The sequence below is a fragment of the Petaurus breviceps genome, unplaced genomic scaffold, assembly GCF_028583685.1.
Source record: "Petaurus breviceps papuanus isolate PSGF00001 unplaced genomic scaffold, PetGlider_PUasm1.0 90686, whole genome shotgun sequence".
In the NCBI taxonomy this organism is placed as follows: Eukaryota; Metazoa; Chordata; class Mammalia; order Diprotodontia; family Petauridae; genus Petaurus; species Petaurus breviceps.
The window spans coordinates 2,490,020-2,506,717 of NW_027187309.1; the positions used below are offsets into that span (position 1 = coordinate 2,490,020).

A 16,698-nucleotide genomic window follows, 5' to 3' on the forward strand; every position below is an offset into this window, starting at 1 on the left:
ATGTGGAACCGATGGTTACAGCAAATGGAGAAATAGTGAATACTGTGGATAAGTTCACTGATCTTCACAGAGATGATGAGGTTGATACATGCATTGTCACAGCTAGCTCACTGTTTGGGAGACTGCAAAGGCAAGTGTTGGAGAGAAGAGGTATTAGACTACCTTCAAAACTGAGATCTACAGAGCCACTCTGCGGACCTCATTGTTATATGCCTCTGAAACATGGGCAGTCTACCACCATCATGCTGGGAAACTGAATTAATTATGTTTGAATTGTCTTAGGAAGATTCTGAAGATCACCCGGCAAGAGAAAGTATTGACACGTAAGTCTTTTCTTGAGCTAAACCACCAAGCATTCGATTCTACTACAGAGCTTGTAACTCCAATGGGTTGGCCACATTGTTCAAATGCCAAATGTACATTTGCCTAAAAGACTATTTTACAGGAACTCACACAAGGTGGGTACTCATGTGCCTACTTACTTGGTGGTCAGAAGAAACGATACAAGGACATTCTCGAGGTCTCTCTGAAGACCTTTGGTATCTCTTGCATGACATGGGAGACACTGGCAAAGCATGGTGTGCCTGCATCAAGGAAGGCACTGTCCTCTATGAGCAAAGCAGAATTGCAGTAGCTCAAAAGATATGTGAGATGTGCAAATTTAGAGACATTTCCATTCCAAATATTCATACAAACTATTTGTGTCCAACTTGTGGTAAAGCCTTCTGAGCTTGTATTGATCTGATCAGCCATACTTGATATATCAGATATACTTGATAGTCAGATAAGATAGTCAGACAATACTTGACTCGACTCTAACATAGTGATGTTATTTTGGTCTTTTTTGAGAATGAAGGACAATGATCAACCAACCAACTAGCTAGATACTGGAGATCACTTTGGTTTTCAAGCCTTTTGGATTTCCTTCCTTTCTTCTTCTCATCCATCCAGATAGCAAGATTGCCTGGGTGGAAGGCTGGATAGAATGTTAACATGAAGAAATGAAGATCTACCCAGAAGGTGAGCAATGAAATAAATAAATGAACAAATGAATGAATGAAGTAAAAAAGGTCTAGTGCAAAAACTTGTAGTGAACTTCAGAAAGTTTGGTATGAGAAGCAGCTAGAATGATTCACCAACAAGGACTTACATGAAAGTAGAAGAAGTATGACAAATGGACACAACATGGCACAGATTTGCAATAATTTCTATAGAGATATGGTCCAATCAATGACAGTGAAATTGTAATTTGGCAGTCTTTGATGTGGAAATAAGTAAATTTTGCTTATTAACACAAAGCTTGAAAGGGTTTCTGGACCTAATCAAATAGAAATGTGTACAGAAGGCAACACAATTTTATAAAAAAAGTTATCACTCCTAAATAGCACATATCAATAACTTATACATATGGTAGCAGCTGTTTGTGTGAAGTCAAGTTTTTCAAGGATTATTCAAACCCACAATCACTTTTACCAAGGCATAAAGACAGATCAAAAATGAAAAACAACAACAACAAACAAAAAGCAACACCCCACCAAAATTGACATATTATCACTGTGAAAAATATAAATAATTCACAGAAAACCAGGAAAGGTCTTCTAAGAGATCTCTTGTAAGAGATATGGCAACTGGAGGGGTGGGTCCAGATTCCACTAAGGTGGGGCTACTTGAAGGCAAAAGAACAGTGCTTAGACCAATCAAACAAGCAACATCCCTAACAAATACCCAAACAGTTGCTAACTGCAATTATGACAAAATTCTTTGTCATGGCCAAGATAATACAAAGATTGAAGTACTGATGATTTAAAAGTGTAACTTTTAGGGATAAAACTCACTTTTTTTTTTTTGCTTAAGACTATGCCAAATCAAAGTCAGAAAAACTATAGGTAAGTCTATAAGATCTAGTCATTTTTATCAGCCTGTAAATTAGCCATCCCCCAAAATATTTAAAAGGTTTTTTTTTTACATGAAATAGGCATTAGGTCTTGGCTCTATTGATAGAATGATGAACTCTAATAAATATATTGATAAACTGAGAAACAGAACTACTCCATAGTTACAGAAATTCCCAAAAGGAGATATGCTTAGGACACAGTGCCTTGCATATAATATATACTTAAATTTATCCTATAGATGGAGAGTAATGTACTTCCATAACTTGGGAGATCATATGATTTAAACATGGAAAAATGTACTGTTTTCAAAAGTATGGTTAATATCTAATACGATGATACATTTACACTAAGTGGCCCCAGACACCTGTGATTTTTGAGCTCGTATTCCTGTTTCATGACTGTAATCTCCCTTTAGGAATCATAAACTCTGTTCTGGAGAGGACTTTAAAGATTAAATAGTTCAATCTCCTCATTATATGGTTGATGAACCAGAAGTACAAAGACCTGATGTGACTTAATAAAGGTCACACAGCTTGTGGCAGAGCTGGGAATAGAACAAATTTCTTGATGCCCCATGCAGAGTTTACACTGCCTCTCCACAAAATCTTCTAGTTCTGTTCCTGTGCCTATCCTTTCCAAACATTTAATTTTCCATGGGATCAGGATCCAAACAGCCACACTCATAAGAATCATATCTAAAATGAGAATAAATAGGTTCTAAAGAAGAGAATGAAGAACTTTTCCATAAATAAAAGGCATGTGCTTTTAGTGTGTGAATTTTGTGAAATCAGTTTGACCCACTCTTTAAAAAAATTATTTCCTAATTTGAGTCTATGTTCTCAATTAGAGAGATTCACTGAGTTCCCCCACTTGCCCTCCAAGGAATGATTCTGATACTACCTTCTGCATGGTTTTCCCACTGGGAAGTAAGCATTTCTTTCTCATAAATTTCATTGTACTTTGTATGTCTTAGGGGATTTTCATATTCTAAGTTATATTTTAACTATCCTTGCATTTAATAGACACTTAAGATATATTTGTTGAACGAATGTACAGATTGTTTTGTTTACATCAGGATACATGCCATATATAAATATGGATACACTACATGCTTCTGTTTAGGTACAGTATGTGACAACAACTCTAAATAAAAGATAATTTTCATGATGTACAGGGGATCTTGCTGATTAAAATAAAAAAATAACTAATCTGGGATGAAAACATGTGACACTAATACTTATTACTTGAAAAACATTTGAATTCAGCAAACTATGGCCAGAAATTGGAATCTCTCCCTGTTCTGATTCACAGAGGGATTTCTTATTTGTTTGACATGGCTTAACAAATGGCAATAATGTTTATTGAAATTCAAACAGTCATTAAAGACTCATCAAGGAGTGTCATTTTACATGCCAGGGAACCACAGTGTCTAAATCAGAGGGACTGACATTTGGCTTAGAGGGTTTAAAACTCAGCAGTGAATTCATATTTAACAATCAAAGTTTAAAAAAAATTAAAAATGTCTTTTTTTACCTCTGATACTTTCCTTCCCTTATTATAATCTTTTGTGGAATAAAGAATACTTATGTTGGGGGTACAGTAATGATTTATTATTCTTCCATCCTTCCCATTTTTTGAAGTGTGTTCAACTTGGGGGAAAATTTGTAATGATTAGGAATTGGAAAGATATGCTTTACTTGAGATTAGTTTTAGAAATTATTATGTAGATGTCAATTTGTGGAGAAGATCTCCCTCTATTCTATATATAGCATACTCTCTGGCCATAAATGGGGAGGGAATGGGCAGGAGCTTTCAAGACAGAAATTATTTTTGTTTTCCTCAGCTAGAGCTTGGTGAGCTGGGTGGGGAAGATCGCCTCTTCTCTTGGGCTATTTAAATTTCTCATTAGGTAAGTTTTCTTTTCTTTTCTCCCCCCCCCCAAACTTGATGTAGTATAGGAACAAATAATAATTTAGGTGAATGCTTTCATATAAGTCTTTCTCATAATGAAAAACCTGACCAATTTCAGGGTAAGCAAAAATTGGAGATATGTGTGCATGAGGGGCATTATTAGAGAAGTTCCAAAGGTCTTTGGGGGATAGAAACTCTTTGACCAGGTTTAAATAATATTTGTCTACTTATGTTCTACAGTGATGGCCATTATTATTTCAACATTCCAGTGGTTCTCTAAAGTAATTTGTGCTCTATACCTTTATTTAGGGGACTTTTACAGTACTTATAGGGAGTTCTAGACAGATAGAATGCATTTGGAATTTTGTTGCAATTGTCTGAATGAAAGAATTCCCTAGGAGAATAAAGAGTAGAAATAATGTAAAGTAGAATACTATGCTGCCCACCTGGGGACTTAAATTATTCCTCTTTGGCATTTGATAAGAAATCAGACAAAAAAAGAAAAGAAATACAGATCATTTACTCTGGGCTCCTTAGAGTAGGAGGAAGAGGGTAGTACTTTGGTCATATTAAGATTTTTCAAGTAATTGCCTTAAAACTCTAGCCATTAGAGAGCTGATTTTTCTTTGTTTTTGATGTGTTAAGAAACTTCTGACATTTTCAGCAAAATTACTTCTAATAGAATCTTTGCCTAACCTTGAAACTATACCTGGCAAAAAGGAATAGTAGAATTGGATGATTGCACACAGAGACAATGAATGGACACTAATGAAAGATAATAGGGGTTGCAATGATTGGAAGCACCTAGCTTTTTGTATCTTAAATCATTTCATATATTTTGTTCCTTGGTTAGAAGATAGTTGTATTTATAGAGAGAAGAGAGAATTTATAAGGAGAATAGCTAAAATTTTTAAAGGTGTTCTTGGTAAATCTCTTTAGTAGATGAAGTTGGGGCATTTTGGGTTAGGTAGGTATTAAATCAAGGTGGACTCAAGGATGTTCTGGGTGTGTGTGTGTGTGTGTGTGTGTGTGTGTGTGTGTGTTTGCTCTTATTCTTGATTTAGATATATGATTTCCTTGATGTGGGAAATACCTGGTATGAAAACTCTAACTGTTCCATATTTGCAACTCACTATAACTATATAGTTTCTGAGAGCTGACTGAGGCTTTGAGAGATTAATTGACTTGGTCAAAGTCACATGGATAGCATATATAAAAGGCAGGATTTGAACCCACATCTTTTTCTTTTTAAGCAATTGGGGTTAAGTAACTTGCTCAAGGTTACATGGCCAGTTATTTCTGGGTGTGGTGCTAAGTATCTGAACCCAGATTTGATCCCAGGTTATCCTGACTCTGGGGCCGGTGTTCTTACTCACTGCGCCACCTGGCCACCCCTAAGCAATTGGGGTTAAGTAACTTGCTCAAGTTTACACGGCCAGGTGTTTCTGGGTGGGTGCTAAGTGTCTGAGCCCAGATTCGATCCTAGGTCATCCTGACTCTGGGCCGGTGCTCTTACTTGCTGTGCTACCTGGCTGCCCCAAACCCACATCTTCTTGAGTCTAGGCCTGGCCCTCTATTCTGTATGTTGCAATGACTCTTAATGGCTCTTAGGTAATTAATGCAAAAAAACCTCTCTGGAGATGATTATCATATAAAATACAATATGAGACTACTTTTAATTCACTCAGTTTCTGAACCATATAAGCATTATATCAGTTACTGGGAAAGTGTACCTCTTCTGAAAATGATAAGTTATTCTGTCTTACACTCATTGCTTAATCATCTAGGTGTAATAAATGACGTACAATTAAGCTTCAGCTTCTTTGTGGCAAAAGTACACTAACTTAGTTGAAGACTTCCTGAAATCACCTATCGCATGACTCCAAAAGTTTTAGTAAGTGATAATATATTTGGAAAAATATTTGAGAAAAATATGGGAAAATGTCATTTTCCTGAGACCGGTCGTCTGTCAAATCCCAAAGGAATTTATCATTGAGGATTAAGAGAGGCAATAAAATACAGTGGAAGGAGCCTGGGAGTCGTGGTTAAATCCTGGATTAAAATCCTGGCTCTGACACTTACTACCCATGACCTTGTGTGAGTTATATCCCGTTTCTGGATCTTGATTTCCTTATCCAAAATATAAGTTGGGCTGGAAGCCCAGCTCTAAAGATATGATTTTTCCTGTATTTTACATATAATCGCGACCCTTCTATGATGATTTTTTTTGGATAATATTTTTAAAGAATTTCACTAAAGTGAATAAGGACCCATAAGGCATCCTGTGACCCATGGTGTAGTGGAAAGAATGTTGGAATTGAAGTCAGAACAACTGGGTTTGAATTCTGGCTTTGCCACTTACTTCTATGAATGTAAAAAACCACTTAATCTTTCAATTGTGAAGTTTTCCTCATCTGCAAATTAAGAATAATACTAATTAAGGAATCAATTTGATGGAGTGACTGTAAGAAATTTACTTTGTGAAGATCAAATTCCTACAGAAATGTTACATTAATTATTCACTAGATTGTCTTAGGTACAAAATAACATTCACTTAGGCCTTCAGTATATTTATTGAAATTCAGATTTTTAGCTTTATACTAACTGGGCATTGGATTCAGAAAGACAAGGATTCATTTCGAGTCTTAGGTACTGCCAATGTGACCTTGGACTCAGTTTTATCTTCTTTAAAATCAAGAGGTTGATCCAGATAACATCTAAGGTCCCTTCTGGCCTTAAAGACAAATTTAAATTTATGATTTCAGTCATAAATGGTTTGTGACCCATATCAGGGGAGAGAGTTCCCATTCCAGGAGTTCCCCCATATGGATGCAATCACATATCCTTCATGTAAGCATAGGATAATAGCTAACTAACTCAAGTTATGAATGATTCTTCAATACTCATCAAACTGAAATAAATACTTAGCAATTCCCTTAAATTTATATATTAAAATACTTTCACAGAATCACAAAACCAGAGAATATCAGAATTTGAAGGGACCTCAAAGGCCATTCAATCCAACTTATAACTGAAAACAGATTCCCTTTACAATATTCTGGACAGCTGGTTTACTTGAAGCCTTCTGATGAAGGGGAAATCTGCTTTGCTGCCAGGCAATCCATTCCTCTTTGGCATATCTCTAATTGTTAAGAAGTTTTTCCTTATATCAAGGCAAAATCTGCCTCTCTGTAACTTTCACCCATTGCCCCTGATTCTTGTCTTGTGTCTTTAGATGGCATGGGAGAGCTGGTCTCAAATATTCCTTACAGAGAGGAATGAACGCTAAGCATAACATCGACAAACAGTCCTCAATATTTGATGACAGTGTAACATTTCATTCTGATGTTGTAATTCCTTAACCTGACTGGGGCTTTCTTTAAGAGTCACCAGGAAGCAAACTGAGCCTAGAAACCACATGTTATTATGACTTTTTTTTCTTTTCTATTTAGGGTACCCAGGAGATACATTCCCTATTTGCACTACATTTTACTCCCTCTTTCACAAAGGCTAGTGCCGCAGAGAAGGGATTTTCCTCCTAAAATATAATTTAGAGATAATTTTGAAGAAGCAGGATGATGTATAAAGATTACTGCATTTAGAACTTCTATCTACCAAGACTTTAAAATGCATTTTTTGGGACTTGAGTTCAACTCCTGACTCTGGGAAGAAACAATTGATACTTTTGAAAGCCTTTTCTGATAGAAAGAGCAAAAATCTACTGCAAATAGGGAATGTAATTTCTGGGCATATCAAATAAGAAAAAAGTTGTAATAACTGGTATACTTTAGATTCAGTTTACTTCTAAGAGACTTATAGGAAGGCCCTGTCAGGTTAAAGAATTATAACACAAGGATAAAATGTTATAGTCATCAGCTATTGAGAACAGCTTGTTGCTGATATGTTTAATATTGATTCCATTATACAGTGAATCTGTAACCTTGGGCAAGTCACTGAAGTACTCTGAATCTCAGTCTCCTCATCTGAAAAATTGAGGAGTTTAGACTGAGCAGGCACCAAGGTCCCTTTCAGTGCTAACATTTTGGATTCCAAGAGGTCATTTAGAAATGACACCAATTGAAATCCTTCCTGTTTTCTTCATGGTCCAATTCAGGGATGATGCCATTTAAGAAATGTTTGAAAGAATAAAGAATGTTTAGCCTGGCAAAGCCAGTGCAGACATAATAGCTGTCTTCAAGTACTTGAAAGCTTGTTATGAGACTAGGGGATTAAATGGGTTCTTCCTGATCCCAGAGGGCAGAATTAATTGCAATATATGGGTGTTATGAAGAGACAAGTTCTAGCTATTTTAAAGGAAAACAAACCAAAACAAAACCAAAACTTTTTTTTTAATAGTTAACTTTTTAACAGAAGTGGAATGGGCTACCTCAAAAGGTCATGGGTTCACTTCGAGGAATGGTCTTCAAGAAAAGACTGGATAACCCAAGTTTGTGAAGTGGCTTTTTCAGGACTAGATCATATTAGGTGATCATTTATAACCCTCTTAACCCTGAATTGTGGTAGTGTAACTTACTACTGGATATTCTCAGCTAGAAATAGTTTCTCCCTCCTAACTTTACCTTTAGTACTTTGTCCTTCTATATATAACATGGTCTAATTTATATTTTAGTTTAGTTTGTGAGGTAAGTACTAGGTGGCACAGTGGATACAGCACCGAACTTGGAGTAAGGAAGACCTGAGTTTGAATCCTGACTCAAACACTTAATAGCTGTCTGTCCCCAGGCAACTCATTTAACCTGTATTTGCCTCAGTTTCCTCATATGTAAAATGGAGATAATAGCACTTATCTGTCAAGGTTGTTGTGTGGATCATATTTGTAAACTACTTTGTAAATTTTAAAGCATAAATGCTAGATATTATTTCAATTACTCTAATCTTTCCCCTATCTCTCCTAATAGATTGTAAGATACTTGAGGCTTAAAACCAGGTCATTTCTCTCCAGCATGTAGCACTGTGACTTGTATACACATGGAAGACAATAAATGTTTGTCGATATGTTTGTGAGAAGGGAAAATGTATACAGTCCAATGATAAAAATGTCTCAAAAGTCTTGGTGCAGTTCAAAGCTATTAAAGCTCAAAAAGTTATTTTAGCTTAAAAAGGTTTTAAAAGTTTAAAATTCATGAAGACTTCTGGGACACCCTGTATTAGAAAATAGGTACTGCCACTGTTTTGGTGAGCAAAAACTCCTAGTGACCCATAGAATTGACAGTTTCATGTCTATCTAGAATTGCTTTTCCCAGCAAGGGAAAGTTGGGGGAAAGGAAGATTTAATTTGAAAAAGAGTTGCTGAAAAGGGGTTTAGTGGTGGAGGAGGCACAGACAACAAAAAGGAAGTGTGACCAAGTGGCAGAATAGTCTCTCCTCCCAGTCGGGACCATTTTGTGAATCTCCACTACTATCCATCAGATCTGAAATGGTGTAGTTCTGCATGTGGTCAGTGTGGTTTAGTGAAAAGACCATTGAGTTAGGAGTCAAGATCTGAGCCCTAGTTCTGGCTCTGCCACTAACTGGCTGTGTGACTTTGAGCAAACCATTTCCCTTCTCTTAGTTTTGATTTTCTCCCTTGAAAAGCGAGGGGGTATATATTGGATGCTCTCTAAGGTTCCCTCTCATCATAAAAAGGTAGTTCTATATTTTACACTTAAATATCCCCTTTAAAGGGGATGCCTTTTCCAAAAGAATACCATAGCACTTGGCTGGGTATGGAAGTAGTCACTATGGCAGGGACTGGTCTGTGTGTATAGACACAGTTTTAAAGTCCTGCTTGGCAGAGGATTGACTGAGACGTAGAAATGATAGCAGCAGCAGCAGCTGTGTGTTAGCAGACTCAGGATGTTTCGGAGGAATTCAGGATGAGGTCAGTGCTATAGTGTGAATCTCCATGGGGCATAGGACTGAGAAAAGTCAGAAAAAGAAGCACACTGGAACAGTAGGCACATTTGCAAAAGAAACATTGAATGGAAGATTTGGAAAGTGTCTTACAGGCCCATCTAGGCCATCTGTACCTCACTAAGAATTCCTCCTACAAGGAGGTCTGGAAACCATGGAACCCAACTCTAAACCATCAGGCTCAGAGATTAGAACTGAATGCAGGTTTCTATTTAGCCCATGAAACCTTACTTCCAAGGATGTAAAGACATGCTGTACTATAATTATCAAAGGATGTCCAAGGCACACCTTAAAGCTTATGCTTTGCCTGTGTAGAAATGAAGGTAAAGAATAAATGTATGATTTGTCTAAGGAGTGGATCTAGGAATAGAAGGAAACTTTCTTTTAATATAGCTCTATTTCCCTAATGGCTCAAAAGTACATCCCTTGCTTCTATGCATTGATTTGAATAACTGTGTGTCCACACATTGTTTGTGAAACTAAACAAGTGTCAAATTAAGTTGACAAGTATTTATTGAGTGCTGACTATGTGCCTGCCTGTGGGAGGTATGGTAAGGCTTTTTTAAGGGTACCTAATCAGCTGTTTCCAGAAGGCTTGAATAATGCTGACCTTTTACCATGGGCATTGCCTTCAAAATGGGAAACTAAATATAATCATTGGGTTATATACACTTTGTGGCTTTTCTGATGCAAATTATAAATTTAAGGTTGGCCTGACCTCAATTATCCAGTGTAGTTCTGGGTCACCCCTTTCCCTCCCACTGCCTCAAGGGAAGGAAAACTCATATTACATTTAAAAATAATCAAAATGTAATTATGAAATGATAGATTTAGAGATGATCTATTCCAATATATACAGGGAAATTAAGGCCCTGAAAAGTGGCTTGTTATCATAGATCACATGATTTGTGAGTGAGGCAGGATTTAAACCCAGCTGTTCTGATTTACAATCTGGAGCTCTTTATTTTCTATTAAGTAGCCTTCTATTTAGAAGGTAAATCTGCCGGGGGAAAAAAGAAACTGCTTGTATAATGCATTTTAATTCAAATATTAGTAGAATGTCCTGGTGTTTCATTGTGACATAGAGGTAACTGAGTTCTCAAAGGATAGGTCAAAACAATTTAAACTCTTGCTGATAACAGAACCTGAGACTTGGAAGGGGTCTCAGAGGCCCTTTAATGCAAGCTATATGAGATTAATAAACCCAAGACATCACTGACAGTGGATGACTTGATCTCTGCTCAAGTATAACCAACCATTGATCTTAGTTCTTAAGTCTGCAGCAATTGAGAATGTCTGAGCTCATCCAAATAAATACAGTTCTATTATCTTCAGGTAGTCCATTCCACTTCTGAATAGTTCTGATCCCTCTTCAATGTGATAGCCCTTCAGACAGTTGAAGACAACTGCCATGTCCTACTTAAGTCTTCTCTTCTCCACGTTAAACATTCCAAGTTCCTTCAATAGATGGCACGACTGTCATTTCTTCCACCATCTTATTTCCCCTCCTCTGGACAAATCCAAGTTTGTCAATGTTCTTCTGAAAATATGGCAACCAGAATTAATGCTGGCATTGCCAAGACCTCCCATGCCATCTGGAACAATCCTGTTAAGTTCACTATATTAAGTTCATACTCCCCTATCTTTGAAATAGTTGAAAAAATTATAAAACCCAGTATGTTCCAAATGGATATGAGACATAAATATAAAAGATTACACAATAAAAATTGGATTAAAAAGCAAAAGAATATCTTTATCAACTACAGCTAGGGAGAAATCTTAACCAAACAAGAGCTAGAACTCATAAAAAAGAAAGCATGCAATTTCATCATGTGGAATTGAAAGCTTTTGCACAAACAAAATTAGTACATCTTGAATAAGATGGGAAAATATCAATAGGGAGAGATATTATTGTAAAATATCTCTGATAAAGGTCAAATTCTAAGATATACAGGAAACAAAAATAAACATTATCAAGAATCATAATAGATTATCAAAGGATATGAACAAATAGCTCACATGATTGAAAACAGATAATTATAAATCATTAAACAGCTATATGGATCATTCCAAATCACTAATAAGATAAATAGAAATTAAAAAAAAATTCTGACACAACTTCATACCCAGTAAATTGGCAATATGACAAAAAAAATCATCAATCTTGAGAGTACTATGGGAAAATAGGCGCACTAATATGTAGGTGGCTAAGCTTTGAATTTGTCTGACCATTTTGGAAAACAATGTGGAATCATTTAAGTAAAGCCATTAAACTATTCATTCTCTTTGACCCAGAGAACCCACAGATAGACATGTGCCCCCATGGAACAAAAATTTTAATTAGGCTATCAAGTGGTTAATTGTGGAAATTAAGTGAACCACACTGATTCCACATTGTGACTCACTTCTGGAGTTAGCTCAGTTTCCTTTCTATTCAATTATGGGTCTAGTCTAACTTCTGTCTTGTGAGAAAACTTTATTGGATTGTGGGAATTAGAAGACAACCTTATTTCATTGTTTGAACCTGGCCCTGTATGGCTAAGAAACTGGACAACCTCTACCTGCTCTTTAGAGACCTTTAACTAAGGACCTAGGTCATGCTGACCAGAGTCATATCCAAAGAGTGATGCAAGGAGTTTTCTTACAATTGTACATCTCGAGCAATCATTATGTCTTTCCTGAAAACTGGTCCCATCCTAATCAATCAGTTATTGTTTCCATGTTCCTTTGATTATTTACAAACACTTTGGGGAGTGGGACACCTCTTTTTCTGATTTCAGGGAATTGTACCTGTTTGTTCTTGCCCTCTCAACTTGAAACGTCCTTGATATTTCATCTGATTAAAAATCAGATTATCTAATATTGTATCATTAAAATTTACTTTTAATTAGTTGGCCTTAGTTGACAAATTGTTTTTAATGTATAAAAATCTATTTCCTATATTCAGTGTCCAGGCCTAAGCTCAGGAGGTCTGGCCCCAGTTGGATAATTTTCTCACTCATTGGGATACTATCCTTTTTCAGTTTTATTTTAAACCTAATGATCTCCAGGCTCTCATTGGTTAATGGAACTGAAAGGAATCTTAAGGGATCATGCAAGTCAGCATTATTTTACAGGTGGGGAAACCAAATTCCAAGAAAGGATAAAAGAGTAATATCTTAATGACTTTTAATTTATGTATATTCTTTGAGTTATGTAAAGCCTCCCATATTGGCCCATTAACTAGATTAGGCCTATATTTTATGGCTATAATGCATGTTAATACTATTGACTAGAGAATCACAGATGTATTTGAGAGTTCTCATTAAAGCAACACTAAAGTGTCATTCCTCATTTCCAGGAAGAAGCAAAAATGTCATCAGTGGCAGTCCCCTTCTACCAGAAGAGACACAAACACTTTGACCAGTCGTATCGCAATATTCAGACACGGTATCTGCTGGAAGAATATGCAGCCAAAAAGTAAGCTGAAGTTCCCTGGCAGCCACTCCAGAGTTTATCCCAAGGTGCCCCAAAATGCAATTATGGGCATTGGGGATGGGAAGGGAAGAAGATGACAATAAAGTCACAGAGCAGAGGAAGAGCTAGTCATTCCAGATATACTTGTCTTTCTGCTAGGAAGGTCAAGGCATTGTGGAGAGAAGACAGATAGCATGGTGACAAAATCCAGTTTGGAGATCTACTAGTTCAGACTTTGAGATAAGGATAGATCAGGGATTTATAGGTAGAAGGGCCTCAGAGGCCTTCTAGTTAAACCCAGTCATTTTGCAGATGACTGAAGCCCAGGGGTGGCAAATGACTTGCCTAAGGTCACACATAGATAGCATGTGAAAGAGGGTTGATCTAAAACTGATAGGATTCTGGGCTTCTAGTGGCTTCCATACTTAAGCATCAAAGGTGGGCTTTGAACCCAAGTCCTCTGACTTTAAAGTCATTGATGTTCCTACTGTACAATATATTATTGGTTATTATTATTAATAATAATGCAAACTTTAAAGTGCTATGTAAGTGCTAGCTGATATTATTGCTATTATTAATAATTTTAAAACTAAATTTTATGGGCAGCTGGGTGATGCAGTGGATAGAATGATGGAAATGATAGCATGAGGAAAATTCATCTTCTTGATGAAGATCTGGCTTTAAACACTTACTAGTTGTGTGATCGAGGTGTTTGCCTCAGTTCCTTAGCTGTAAAATGAGCTACAGAAGGAAATGGCAAATCACTCCAGTATTTCTGTCAAGAAAACCCCAAATGAGGTCACAAAGAGTTTGACATGAGGGAAACAACCGAAAAATAACAACAACTTATTATTATTATTATTATTATTATTATATTATCATTATTAACAATAACAACAATAAAAGCTAGCATTTATGTAGCAATTTAAAGTTTTTAAAGGACTTCACAAATATTATCTCATTTTATCCTCATATCAAGCAGTGAGATAAATGCTACTACCATTTCCATCTTACAGACAAGAAAACTGAGGGAGACACAGGTTAAGTGACTTACTCGGGATCACACAGTTTGCAAGTGAGGCTGGATTTGAACTTGGGTCTTCCTGACTTGAGCTGCCTGTTCCACTGATTATTGTCATTCATTTGTTTCAGTTGTATCCAACTCTGCATGACTCTGTTTGGGGATTTTGTTGGCAAAGATGCTGGAGTGGTTTACCATTTCCTTCTCTAGCTCATTTTTACAGATGAGGAATTCCTCCTCACAGGGTTAAGTGATTTGCCCAGGGTCATACAACTAGTAAGTGTCTGAGGCTGGATTAGAACTCAGATCTTCTTGATTCCAGGCCTTGTGCTAACCGCTGAGAGACCTAGCTTCCCATGTTCTACTGATTGGGGTTTGATAATAGGTCCTGGATACCTGGACATTATAGGATGTGCCAATTGAACTTAATTTTTCTACTTTTTATCCCCTTTCCCCACCATAATAGAATGGTAGAGTTTTGAATTTTTAAGGGACTTTAAGTGTAATCTAATCTAACACCTTCATTTCACAGATATTTCTCAATATTTCTTCTAAAATTCACCAGAAAAAAAGGAATGAAATAGAGAGGACTATACTGAAAAGGGAAACTAATGGAATGTATAGCAGAAATGGAATGGAGTCCAACATAAAAATTATCACAGAAAAATATTCCTTTTACTGTAGATTCCATTATTTCTTTATTCCTTTCCCAAAGTGTTGTCTTCCCAATAATGTTCAATCCAGTCAATAATACTCATGTTGTTATTGGTTAGGGGGTCCTTCCGCTACTAAGACTATACTCTTACTGGGATGGGAAGAAACATAACAGAAGATGATCTCAGGTGTTCACTACCTAAATAATCCTGGGGTGTAATATTATAATTTATAATTCCTATAGTGATCTTAATTGACTTGAGGAAGGATAGTATAGTGAAAGAGTTTTGCATTTGGTATCGGAAAATCGAGAGTTGGGTCCCAGCTGTTCCACTCACAACCTGGGTAATCTTGGGCAAGTTATTTAACCAACTTGACCCAATGTTTTCATTTTCCTTAGCTATAAAATATAAGTAAGATTTGAACTAGATGATTGTTAAGGTCCTTTCCAGAAATGTATGATCCCATATGACACCCAACTATGTGTCGAGCATTGCATTAATCATTAGGATTGCAAAGACTAACGTGAAATCATTCTGACCCTCTAGGAGCTTACATGTGAAAGGGACAGACAGTATGTTCACATGTAGGTATGTGGAAGATACATATAAGCTAGATACAAGGTAACTTTAGAGGGGTAAGCACTAATGGTGAGGGAGATCCATAATGGTGGGCTTATGCTGCATCTTGAAGGAAACCAGGATTTAGAAGAAGTAGAGTTGAGGAGGGAAAACATTCCAGTCACTGCCAGTGCAAAAAAGCAGAGATGGGGAATGGAGTATCATATGTGATGAACAGCAAGGCCAGTATATGTGGATTATAGTGTGAATAGAGGGATGTAATATGTCTCACTCTAAGCTTATACTTGTAATCCAAACATGTATAAGACCAGCCAATGTGCTCTGAGATCCTTACTCTCTTGGGGAATACACACATATGCTCACATGGTGATGGAGTTTGGATCCCATGGATAGAATCCATAGGAAACCACATAAATTACACATAAGGCAAGAAAGGAATGAAATTGAAATTAATCTGAAGGCAGAATAGTTTCACTGACTCCTTTACCCAATACCAATGAACCATTTCTGGAAAAGTACTTTAATGCTGGTAGCTGAGGAGATAGTACAACCCTCACCAGCCCTAATAACATTTCTACCTGCAATTGTAGGCAGTTTACTCCAGGCCACTGACTGTCATTACCCTCATGCCTCCACATTCGCTCCCTATGTCAACAGCTCTTAGACCATTATGGGAGTATGTGGCCACTCTAATCCCTCATGGCCATGTTTACCCACATTCTTGACAGCTATAACTTATCAGACTACTTGACAGAGATAATAGAATTGACACTACTCACATGTTTCTGATGGAAGATGTTGGGACTCTCAGAGAAAGAAGCCCTCCAGCCACTTTGGCTAAGTCTGTATCTGCTAAAAACACCCTATATTTAGAAAGATTTCATTGCAGTCATGTTTATATTGCTATTCCATGTAGAAAACAAATCAACAGATTCACTTTCACTGCCAGTGACAATGGAAAATTTCAAGGGCATCAAAAGATAACTCTGTACAGGCTTTCTCTTAAATCCTCAGTACAGCATAAACTGAGCATGGAGCGAATAAGGACTGATAGTGTAGATCAGCCCCCAAAATCACAGGATCTGACCTGGCAGGTCCCTCACTGCACATCTAGTTTGACCGTAACTGATAAAAAAATCTCCAATACAGCATACCTGGTAAGTATGTGACTAAACAGATCCCCCCTCCCCCCCCCCACCCACCTCCCCCCCAAAGTAATCACAACCAACCCCAAACCCAACACCAAAACAGTAACAAATAACACAGG

The 16,698-nt window shown here is 36.9% G+C and overlaps 1 protein-coding gene across 1 annotated transcript in view; it reads left to right on the forward strand.

Annotated features, from left to right (window-relative positions):
* The first annotated feature begins 3,668 nt into the window (after positions 1-3,668).
* Positions 3,669-16,698, forward strand: part of MYOM2 (myomesin 2) — a 155,710-nt gene continuing 142,680 nt past the window's right edge. Inside the window, exons 1-2 of the mRNA XM_069065405.1 lie at positions 3,669-3,804; positions 13,060-13,178. Of these exons, the coding sequence (XP_068921506.1) occupies positions 13,072-13,178 (107 nt within the window). The 5' untranslated portion in view covers positions 3,669-3,804; positions 13,060-13,071. The remainder of the gene's footprint in view (positions 3,805-13,059; positions 13,179-16,698) is intronic.